Source organism: Artibeus jamaicensis, unplaced genomic scaffold (assembly GCF_021234435.1).
Source record: "Artibeus jamaicensis isolate MK-2021 breed Jamaican fruit bat unplaced genomic scaffold, CSHL_Jam_final contig_797, whole genome shotgun sequence".
Classification (NCBI taxonomy): domain Eukaryota; kingdom Metazoa; phylum Chordata; class Mammalia; order Chiroptera; family Phyllostomidae; genus Artibeus; species Artibeus jamaicensis.
In genome coordinates, this window is record NW_026521977.1 from 13,859,478 (window position 1) to 13,871,872 (window position 12,395).

Below are 12,395 nucleotides of genomic sequence, written 5' to 3' on the forward strand. Positions count from 1 at the left end.
AATTATTCTTAGCTTTTTAATGTGTTCAAGCAGATTTTGAAATTAGAAATTAACTGAACACCCTGAACAGTTGTGTATACATTTGCTTTAACATTAAACAACAACCACAACAACAAAATAGATATGTTGCCGTTTGTGGAAATTCCCGAGGACACAAAGATCAAGGTAACCTATTAAGTCATGAGGTAACTTCTGTGTTTGTGCTTGTGTGTGTGTGCAAACACATGCCCTGAGCCTTGGGTAGCACCAATATTACAGCCACTATTCAACACACTGAAGAGGAAATCATTATACAATATGTCTGGCCTGATTGTGACATGTTAACTTGGGTACTGGGTGGACCTGCTTTAGTCTATTAGTTACTGTAAAATATTTTAGGGTAGATAACTATTTTGCATCTTACTCCTATCCCTGTGGAGAATGTTCACATTGATCATTTGAATGCACTTCAACCTGACTTACTTTAAAAAATAATGAAAATAATTATCTAGCTTAATGATACAGCTATGCTCATTCTGCAGGTTTTTTCCTCTAAAATTAACTCACTCTGTAAATACAGTACTTAATTTACAAGTACCCCAGGGCTCTATAAAAAGGTCCATAACATTTGGCAATATAAAATATCTTAAATTTCTTATCGATATGCAGAACTATTACCAATTACCATTGGCTGCCATAGGCCAGGACAGTTTGTCATAGGGTCTAATTAGAGAGCCGCTGATTCACCGACACCCCAGGTAAGGACCCCATTGTGATTAAGTAGCCCAGTGTTTATAAGTTTAGCTATACATGCCTTCTGAAAATGGCTGATGTTTCAAATACAAAAAGTAAAATATTAGAAAAGTGGGCTTATGTTTGTTGTTCACACAGGTGTTTGCAAATCTAGATTGATTTGGTCATGACATCAGAAGAGAGGAGGAAATAATAGCTTGACTTTTTTTGAAGAATTAGAAATAATAAAACCCATTAAATGTTTTACTATCAATTATAAGTTGCACTTGATTAACTTAAAAATTTCTATCCTTTTACTATATGCTATTGGTGATTTGATTACAAATTAAGATGGTGGAAAATAGATTCTACTTCAAGGATACAAATGCTGGATAAAAGGTTAACTTTATAGTGAACCTAAATACCTTGCAATATAGAAATTGAGCACAGAGGTTTCTGAATATACGAATGTATATATGGAAAGCTAAAAATTCTGCAGTGTTTTAAAAGGATTGATTTCTAAAAGAACAATTAAAGGGAGACTCCTCTATCCTTTCTATTTAGCAATCAGATCTTGGAAATACTGTTTGATTAAGATTTTAATATCACAAAAATATTTCAGTAATACCCTCTTGGAAATACTGTTTTCAAGCCCTTTGATCTGTGGTTTATTTTTCCCCTTTATAATAAAATGGTCTAACCCCATAAAGTTTCAAAATAATAAAATTTTTATTCAAGATTCAAGAAGTACTATTTAAATAGAGAGAAAAGCCATTCGCCCTTCCATTGCTATTTAGAGGATCACAGCTGCTTTTCACTGTGCACTGAGTCTTAAATTTGGATTAAAATGCTATCTACTTACCAAGGTTTACAGTTATAAACACAATTCTCAACCAAAGATATGAATATTGCATTTCTCAGTAACAAACTTGTCTATCTTTATTATAGTATTATTTTTCAAGAATTTATGACTCTCCAGAAAAACATATTTTATTTAAACTTGGCATTAACAAGGCTACTAATTAGAAATGTATGGCATTACTTTAATTTATACCTTATGTTTATCTTGTTATTTCTAATTCTCAGACTACTTCAGTAATACTTGTACTATTCCAGTATCTTAAAAATCCTAGAGAAACAGTGAACAAACTTAACTTGAAATGAATACATTAATGAGTACCATTTCCTTCCTTTTCTTCATATAATACAGATTAACAAGTATCGAATGCCCCATGCAGACCAGTCACGGCATTAGCTACGCTACACGATTTACCTCATACATCCTCACAACAGCCCTATTAAGTGGAAACAATTTTCGCTCCTTTCATTTTGTAGATAAACTAAGTTTTAAAAGCCTCTCCCAAACTTACTGAAATAAGTGTATAAGAACTACGTCTGAAGCGAAGCTGTTTGACCATATTCCTTATTTCAATCAATGAGCTGTATTCTTCAAATGGTAACAAAGACACCAGTCATCAAAACAGATTCATTCAAGGAGCAGGATTTAGAGGAGCTAGTATAAAGGACACATGGACAACAGCTAAGGAGGGTGGAAATGGGAGGGAGGTGGGGAGCACGGTGGGGGGGGGTGGGGAGGGAGTAAAAGGCAGAAAACGGTACTTGAAAAATAACTAAATAAAAAAACAGATTCATTTATAACAAGCAGAACAGGCATCAAGGTTATTCCATTTCATTTTTTACCAATATTTGTTGTGTTTTAAACAGAGACTACCATCAAGTTTGATACCTTTTAGGCTGTCCTAGAACTCATCATTCATAGCCCCATTGATGGAGAATATCCCTAGTCATTCTGTGGCAAAAATAAAAATAAAAAAGCCACAAATTTAACCCATTTCCATGGCTTGCATTGAACTTGGCACTGGAGAGATCTTGTACTGCACCAGTGGCCTTTACGCAGCTCGGAGCTGAAGTTCCCCAGAGTGAGGGTAGGAGAGGCCTGCTGTGACTAATCTCTTGACTCCAAACTCCCTTGTTCTTTTTTGCTTTGCTACTCAACGAAAGTGGATTCTACGTGGAAGATGATCCTCCTGTGGATTCCTATCTCTTTCTACCTGAAGCCTTAAAGCTTTGCATGTTTATTCAATTAGAAAGTATTTGTGAGGTTTACATAATAATATGAAATTACTACCTTCCATTTGTAAGTCACCTTATTCTTTCGTAACATTCCAGGTAAGAAAATTGTGGCTGAATAAAAGGATATTAAAAATATTTCTGGTTAAATATTAACATAGTACATTCAAGTACTGACCTAAAAGGGACAAAAATACCTCTAGGATAATTTGTGAGCAAGAGATGTGAGAAAACTTGCGAGTGAAATGAAACGCCATATGGTACATTTTGTTTTTGTGCAATTTCAAGTGAAAGTTCAAAATCTTGAAATATGTTCCAAATATATATGCCAGTGAGGTTTTGCCCAGATTTCAACATCCACCTAATTTTTTTAAGTTACAATGTATAGGAATGTCCTAGCTACTAAAATGTTTCTAGAAATTTTGTTCCTGCTCAATTTCAATTATTTTCCAAACACACCTCCTTTTTTCTTCCTTCAGCCTTTTTCAAAAATATTTTTCCTCATCTCTTTTATAACCCTTTTCCCAATTCTTTCTTTCTCTCTTCCTATTGTCTTCTCCTATTTGAGAAAAGAAAAGCACTGAGCTGTGGCTTATAAATGCCAGTTATTTTTTCATCCATCTGTGGGTTTCCCCCCTCTTTCTGTCTCTTCCCCCTAATAATAGAATCTGGTTACATAATATTCCCTATCTCATGTTTCTTTTAAGGTTGCTTCCTCCTGGCTAACATTTAGACAGCACAGCTTTTGGAAGTCCCTATCCTTGACTATTTGGACCATTTCTTCTTACTTTGCTGACATTGTTTCTAGGCCTCTTGATCTTACCTGGCCAGCAAGATAAATATCTGACAATACCACAATATATCTTCTTTCCTCTGATCTAACCTCAGTGTCACTGGTTCTTTCCCTTACCTTTTAAGAATTTTCATTTTGCTTCTTCCAGACAATCTTCACTAAGTCTCCATTTGTTAACTCATCTTTTGATTTTTGTAGTCTTTCTTACTCCAGGACTTTAAAACTTATCTACTAGAGTTCAGCTAAGAAGATATTCTGCTACATTAGCACATTGAGCTTGCATGCTAGAGCTGAATGAGCAGAATGTAAGTCCTGTGGACAAGGTGTTGTGCATTAAAAAACACCTGCCTGGTGAAATTTCCTGTGGGCTGGTGGGCTATTTGCAAGGCTCTTTTACCCAATGCTGTCTTAACAGCCTCCTGTAGGAGGCTTTTATCCACCTCCAGAGAAAAACTGCACACCTCTTGTTGAGCACAGAAGCAATTTTTCATTGTAAGGTGATGAAACAGGAAAAGAAATACAACACTGAATGCCCAAAGTGGGGAAAGTATTTAGTTATAATTGTTTTCACTAACCAGAATTCCACTCTCTTCCTGTACTCAGCACAATTATTGTTAGGGCTTGGTGAGGACGGCGGAAGTAGCAGGAATGACTGGAAGAAGACATAAAGATGTATGTGTGTGGCAAGGGTATTAATAGCAGCTGTGTGTTCCACCTGAAGCTGTGGGATGGGGAGAATGTAGAACGTGTCTACATTTATGGGAGGTGTGGGGGTGGGGTAAATCCATCCCCTTGTTTAATCAGCAGAGACAGAGAAGCATTTAATATGTCTATCCTCGTCTTCATCAGCCTCCAAACTCCAAAATACCTGATGGTTAAAAAACTGCCTCCCCAAAAGAAGTTTAATATGACCAAAAAAGCAAAGAGAATAATTCCTTGTACTATGATGAAATCCAGTCTTCATTTATTCAAGAAGGAAGTCACCAGGGCACATAAGGGTTGACTGTCCTCACTTGAAAGTTTGGATCTTCCGAAGAATATCCTGGAGAACATCCATTTTATTTGTAGATATAAATAAGTATAAATAGACAGAGATTCTTGTCTTCTAGCAGCAGCAACTATGCAAAACTACTAACCAATAGGCAAGAAGAATGTGGACTATGGATCTGTGTGTGTGCGTGTGTGTGCGTGTGCGTGTGCGTGTGCATGCACATGTTGCCTTAGAAATAGGTAATCTTCTCAAAGGCCACATTGTCGTAGCTTTTGTCCTTAGGATCATAACCTGAAACAGGGACCAGGCTGTCTCGTCTGAGTCCATTCTGTAAGACAGATTCAGTTCTTTGTTTCTGTGTACTGCCATTCTCCGGGTTCTCCTGAGGAATATTGAAAGGCACATATTAGGGAAATAGTCTTGATATATCCTAAAACCAGTTGAAGGACTCTTGTTTAGGGCTCCCCCTTTGGAAAAAAAGTTACATAAATATGAAAGTAGCACAAATAACGGACCCGGGGCACTTTTTAATTGATAACTTTGATGCCTCAATTCATGTAGGTACTATTTCTAATAATAAAAACATTTAGTGAGCATTTACACTATATTGTGAGTTGTGTGAATATATATATGTGTGTATAAAATTTAGTAGAACAAACCTGTGGCATACTGGTATTACCTCCTGAGGAGAGACCACCTGTGTCTCAGACGGCGATGGCCTAATGAGGGTACTGCTTGGCAACAGAGCCCAATACTGACATGCTAAGGGTCCCTGCCACTCTCTACTCAGCCTTGACAACAGAAGCTGTCTGCATCAACAGGATTTATCATTTAGTGCAGGAAATTCTTGCCTAGGAAGATAAATATGTAAACTAATAAGTCACTAGATACTTTCCTTTTGGAACTTACTCAAAATCCATTTGTCCCAACAGTATACTAACCAACCAGCTGTCTCCTCAGTAGAAGAGAGTGCCTTCCCATTCCAAGCTCCTGCCAAGACAGTGCTCGCCTTACTGCAGTAACTATTAAACTCAGCTTTCCTTCCTGTGCATGTTATCACGGTGTTTGGGGGAGAAGGGGAGCAACTGACACCAGGTGATGTGATAAGGGTGAGGAGTCACTTTCTGGAGTATTAAAAGAATGAAATGTGTGGGACAATAAGCCCTAACAAAAAAACAAAAAGAAAAGGAAAACCCATGGCTGTCACTAGTCACGCTGAGAGGACCGACACACATGGGTAAGACCAGCTGCGAACATGAGAGAAAACATGGCTCCTCCCAGGTTTCTGCAGTCATCAAACACCGTAATGACTCCCAATGCTCGGGTTTCTTTCACCAACGCTGCTCCAGGCAGCGTTATTTCCATTCTTGCTTCCCTTCCCCTCCTTTCAGGATCCTTCAGCGGGAAGCCAACCCCCAAATACAGGCCAGTCTTTCCTTTTCTTGAGGACAGCACTCCCTGGTACCCCTGGACTGCCCTCACCCCCACTCCGTCCAGCTGCCTCAGTCAGTAAGTCTAATTTGGCCTGGCCACAGGCTGGGATCTTCAGAGGAGGGGCCCTAACAGTGCTTGGACAGTGTCGCTAACCCTGCCTGGGTGAAGCGCAGCTCTCAGTGGAGTCAGGAGAACAGGCGTAGGGGGATGAGAGAAGGTTCTGGGTATCCTGCTGCTTCTTTCTCTACCTAAACTCCCCCAATCAATCAAACTTTCTATTGATGCTCCGTGGAACTAGAGATGTTTGTGTGAGGGTTGTGCTGCACTGTTTCCCACTCCCCACCCCGACCCTCAGAGCTCAGGTTAAAACTGAAGTTGGGAGGCATAAAGTAAGTTACCCAAGGAAAGCAAGACGTGCAATCAGGGTAAACCCGCAGCCGATGCCAAATCCCGTGCTTTCCGCATTATGTGAGAGTGTGACCCTGTTTTATTCCTGTTCTAATATTCATTTTTATACTATTTTTTTTAAAATCCACCCTCGGAGGGGTTAAATAAAATTTTGGAAATGGATCATTTGCAAAGACAACAGTGTAGCCCAAAGGCTCATTTAGTGACAACATAATCACTTGCTTAAAAGCTAATCAGCTGAGGTAGCTGAGGTTTCTAACATTCACTGCCTGCCCTCCCCATCCCCACCCTTGCGAATGGTTTCAGTGAGCAAGAGGAAATCTCTTTGAGCTCATGAATATTTTTCAGAAGCTCGAACACCAGCTCACCTGCTCTGTTCCACCATCGTGCTGAACTCCACACCAGCACAGTGTTTTATATTTTTTAGACCAAAAGCAAAATAAGTTGCAAATGGGTCTAATTAGCACTGGTTGAATATCCTTGGCACTTTGGTGACCTGTTAATGAAAGAACAGATGGATTAGGTGGTTGCACCCTTGAGAAGTAGGTCTCTTCTCAGTCTAAGAGCTGTTTTTAAACAGGCCTGACTGGTTAAAAGAAATTAGTAACTGCTCAAAGGGGTGGGAGCTAGTTTTTTAAACATCCACAAGGTGTCAGGTGAGGCAAGCTCATGGCCACAGAGTTAAACAGAAAAACACTTATTTTTAAATATTTATTATGGAAAACACTACTACTACCCTTTCACAGAAGTGACAGCAGGAATTATATAATTTCTTCCTTTAGGAAAGCTCTCGGCTTTCAGGCCCATCAGATATATTAAAGGGCAGTGGAGTCAATATTTGTAAAATTGAAAAGGTTACATTGAGTGTTTCTTCTTCTCTCCACCCCAGCATCCTGAACATACAGTACCCTCATGTGCTCCCCAGCTACTCTAGACTTTCCTGGTACTTCCTTCCCCATCATTACAACATACCTGTTCAATGTCCCATTTCTTCAAATTCTACTATAAAACAAGAGTCTGGGCAGCAAAGACCACAGCCTTTAATGTCCAGCCCTTAAGAAAATAGTTTGCTGACCTCTGTATCTTTGATCTCATCAGAGAAATTTCCAGGATTACATTCTAAATTGTTGGGAATTAGATATAATTTATTATATTATATATTATGTATTATACATATTAATTAAATGCTTTGGGCTTTGCTGGCCAGAGGGTCTTTTTTGCCACTACTCAGCTATCCCTGTGTAGAATTAAATCAGTCAGAGACAATAGTAAGCAAATGGACATGACTGTGTTTCTATAAAACATTTTTATAAAGACAAGTAGTGGCCACATTTGTTGTTAGTTTGCTGACTCCTGACCCAAGAGATAAGCTTAATGAGCTAATAATTAAAGTTTTCATATCTGAGTCTTGTAGGCATATGATGAGGAATAAAAGTGGGTAATATTCAGATGAATACAAATTTTTGCCCAGCAAAAAATAGAAGAGTAAATTTATATACTCTATTCTCACAGTGGAATGATCTGGCCATTCAATAAACCAACATGGATATTCGTTCTTGACATACAAAATGATGTTTTCATTTTATATAGTTAAATATATAAAGCAAAATAACTTTTAGCTGCCCCGTAAAATTTTACCAATAATAATAAAGACTTTGATGGGTATCTTGGGCCAAGATCACCCTTTAGCAGCTTGCAGAGAAAAATTAATAATATAAATGATCTGGTGGTAGTAATCAAAATAGACATAGTTCTGTTTATCAACATGTATCAGTAACATGAATAGCAAATCTTTAAAGTGCTAGGTTATCCAGAAGAAGCAGGACTGAAATTGTCACTTAGTAATACCAAGCAACACAAACAGCAAGACCAAGATAAAATAGGACACAAAATGAGCAGACCTACAAAAGGCCTCTGGTCTTCTCTACTGATTTTTAAACATTGTAAGACATTTTTTATAATATAGAATATTGTAGAAGGTTTGTGAAGGCCTCTTAGACCAGAACTTAAGGTGTCAAGTCAGCCCTAGGGCCTCATTTGAAAGACAGGTACCACTAGACAGGAAGAGCTGATGCCAAGAGTAAATACTTTTTCCAAAGATTTGTTGGAGCAGCATAATTAAACTCTCATAAAGTGCTCCCTTTTGGTCTTAAGGATATTTTACTAGTATTTGGGACATGTATAGGAAAGGAAAACACAAGAATCAATATAAAGACAATTGTTTATACTCAAGATACAGAGAATTTTCAATCCAAATGTAAGTGCCACAACATCAGCACAAGAACATGTGAATTTCCATGTGCATGTGGAAGATACCTAGACAGGGCAGTTGCAAGGTTTGGTGTGCACACACGTTCTGCTCTGGAGCCAGGCAGCTAAAGCTGTGGTTGTCTGCTCAAGCTGTCTGACTACTGAGCTGATAAGTCTAGGGGCATTCCACCAGCATCAAGGAACAAAATTTCATCTGAGACCAATTTCACAAAGAAAGATATGGGGGAGTTTCAGCACATGAATGCCTGGGGTTACCAAATGTATGTTCTATACTATATCATACCCAAGGGTGGCTTAAAATTTAAGAGAATAGCTGGTGATATCATGCCTGGGGTAATAAGTCACTGGAGCTTGTGCATAGTATATCCAGTGCCGTCACCAGAATTATTGCCATTTAGATTACGTGTTGAGTAGGAAGGAATCTTGACTTCCCATTGCCTACAGTTATATAATGGTGGTAGAAAAAAATACAACATCTTAATACTAATTCATTCAGCTAAAATACTCATGTGTATTCCAAAGAGGCAGAGTAGCAAAATTACAATGGGCCAATGTCACCCCATTCTCCCTCACCAATCCCTCATGGGCTTTGACATAAAAGGGGCATTAAACCATCAGAAGGACAGTGGCTCAAACTAAAAACAGGAAACACTGGTAGCAAAAGTGTCTGACAGTGAAGCTGCTCACTGTGGAGAGCTCATGCCCCTGCAGGAGTGACCTCCAAAGGACAACATATCCGAAAGTGACAGTAAGACTCTCCTCTGCTTATATGGCCAGTTAGTAAAGGCTAAGCCATGATAGAGTAGGGTGGTCACAGGAAAAACTCCAATCTCTTACTGAGATAAAGGGGAAAAGAATCACTCCTAACATTTAACTTCCTTATTGATGGTTATATTACAAAGGATTTCTCATACTCAGGCTTCTGGAGGCTGTGTGTCAAAACATCTTTTTTTTCATAATATATGGAGGATATTTTAATATACATTTTATATTATTAATTATATGCTTTATATTAATCAGGTATTAATCTTCCATATTAGATATATGATTAGTAATATATATAAAGGGATACATTTATAGATCACTTTGGAGAGTAGATAGATCTCTGGGAAGGGAAGCTTTTTGTGGCGGATCCAAAACCACAGCAGCAGAACAGTCCCCCCCATTGCATGAAACTAGCCCAGGTCCTTCGGGCCCCAAAGAGGAGATCCACACACCAACCTGTGAGGGAGCTGATGATTACTCCAGCAGCAATGCAGCCCAGGCAGCCCACTGCACTGTAGTACAGGTAGGAGAGCGAGTACCAGGTGTCAGCGATTGCAGGTCTGTGGAGGACAACAGCCCATGTGAGTCCTTGAGTTGTGATTCACACGGACTTAGAGGACTTCTGAGCGTTCATTCTAGGGCCTGGCACCTCTCCAAGCCTCAAAGCTTAACTTCTTGCCATTTGATTTTTTTTTGAGGACTCAAAGGTAGACTAGCAGTGCTTGGTATTTCACTCTACCCTATCCATCCCCAAATTATAAATATTGCTCTTGAGATACGATTGCATTGAGGACCATGCATCCAATTTCTTTTGTATCATTTATTCTTCAGACATTTATTAAGCCCAGATTCAGTCCCAGAAATTGTGACACTGAAGAGTTATAAAGCCACTTTGAGCAGTGTGGCTCCATGGGTTGGGTCGCTCTGTGTTGTCCTGCAAACAGTAAGGTCGCTGGTTCCTTTCCTGGTCTGGGGGCATGCCTAGGTTGCAGGTTCAGTCCTTGGTTGGGGCTATGTGAGAAGCAACCAATCCATATTTCTCTTACACATTGATGATTTTCTCCCTTTCTCCCTCCCTTCCTCTCTCTCTAAAAACAAATAAATAAAACCTTTAAAAAAAGAAAAAGGAGAGTAAGCCATGCAGTCTAAATATAGAAGTTAACAATCATAAAATGGAGTGGCAATGTCCTGGTGGAAGAGGATCGTAAGAGGATTCTGGGAGCAGCAAACCCAGGCTGATGTATGAAATGATACCTTAGCTCATTTTTAAAGAATGGTTACTAGTTAATCAAGCAAAGAAAAGAGGATACTATCAGCACAGGCAAGAAGGAAACAACATGATAGACTAGGAAACTATAAATCAGTTGACATTGTTTGTCCATAAGATTTGTGGAGAACAATAACTCTAAACTAATGAAACTCAGGCAAATGAAAGCAAGATAATGCAGTGCTCGTACATTATCAGGAAAGGACCACCTACTCGGGAGCATAATTAGGTGTGGAAATGGGAATTTATTAAAGTCAGGCACAGTGCTCCTGGCTCTCTCTCTCCCCTACTCCCTCATTCCCTCCAGATAGATAGCTGGGTAGATAGGTAATAAAATTTAATACTTATAGATACACAGATATAATGTTTTAAGGTTTTATTTATTTATTTTTAGAGAGAGGGGAAGGGAGGGAGAAAGGGAAATAGGGAAACATCAATGTGTGGTTGCCTCTTGCACGCCCCACCCTCACTGGGGACCTGACCTGCAATCCAGGCATGTGCCCTGACTGGGAGTCGAACTGGTGACACTTTGGTTTGCAGGCCAGCACTCAATTCCCTGAGCCACACCTGTTAGGGGTAAATATAATTTTATATAGAAATATAAATTTAATATAATTTAAAATTATATATATATAATCAGTATTATTTAATCCTCTCAAAATCTTGGTAAAGTACTCATTACTTTCCCTAAGAACTATAAGAATTCAGGAAGTGACAAGTTACTACCTTGTACAAAGATAAAATATGAATAAATCGTAAAACCAAAATCCAGACCCAGGTATTTCTGATTTCAAAGCCCAAGGTCTTCTCCCTGAACCCCATTATCTTCTGTATTTTGGTATCTCCAAGTACTTACCCCAGCCCAAAACTGAAAGGAAAACCCTTTGTTAGGAGCTGTACAGTTCAATGAAAATGATAAATTCACAGCCCCGCTCCTTCCTCAGTGAATCCCAACCACTCTCCACGCTGCTCACAAACCTATTCTACTCCATGCCTGTATTCTTTCAAAAGACACTATGATCTTCAGACGTATTTTCAATCCTCTCACTGTTTTATCTGTTTGCACTCATCCCTCCAACTTTCCTTCTGTCACATTCACCCTCCCACACCGGACTGCAGAAGAGTGGATACAGACAGAGCCGGAGCCCTGCAGGACACTCCACAGTGCTCAGTGCTGCCTGGAGGACGCCCCACAGCAAAGCAACATCTATCTGCTCAGACTGATCGCTCACGAGCGCACCTTCCTCTAACCCGGTGACCCGCTGCCTGGGACTTACTGCCATCTTTAGAGGCCCCGTACCTGCTGGATAGCATGGGAAGCACAAACTCTGTCACATTTGATGGGACACACTGGTTTGTCGATAAAGGCAGGGGCCATGTCTTGGAGGCTGGTGCAGGATAAATGAAGGCCCCAATGGCCACCCAGAATGCCAAGGTGATGCCTGTCAGAAGGCCTCCTAGAGCGCCCTTGTGAAGGAAAAGACAAGTTAATGAAAGGTTTGACGAAGCTGTTGAAAGCTTGATGAGGTGAAGAGCACTGTGCCTCTGAGACTCTGGTTTTCCACCCAAATCTCAGTCACTCACTCTGGAAACAGCCTTCCTTCCAACTCCCGCAATGTTTTTTTTTATTTAAAAATAATTCATTCCTTCAATAAAAGCACTAC

The 12,395-nt window shown here is 39.4% G+C and overlaps 1 protein-coding gene across 2 annotated transcripts in view; it reads right to left on the minus strand.

Moving 5' to 3' along the window:
• Nucleotides 1–1,421: 1,421 nt before the first annotated feature.
• Nucleotides 1,422–12,395, minus strand: part of SLC5A12 (solute carrier family 5 member 12) — a 42,661-nt gene continuing 31,687 nt past the window's right edge. The window contains exons 12-15 of one of the 2 annotated variants that reach the window (XM_037132987.2): nucleotides 12,032–12,198; nucleotides 9,921–10,024; nucleotides 6,797–6,924; nucleotides 1,422–4,968 (exon numbers count right to left, since the gene is read on the minus strand). In XM_037132987.2, coding sequence (XP_036988882.2) covers nucleotides 4,816–4,968; nucleotides 6,797–6,924; nucleotides 9,921–10,024; nucleotides 12,032–12,198 — 552 coding nt within the window. In that variant the 3' untranslated portion in view covers nucleotides 1,422–4,815. Of the gene's footprint in view, nucleotides 4,969–6,796; nucleotides 6,925–9,920; nucleotides 10,025–11,122; nucleotides 11,299–12,031; nucleotides 12,199–12,395 lie in introns of those variants that run through there. The other variant, XM_053673168.1, reaches the window with a different exon arrangement.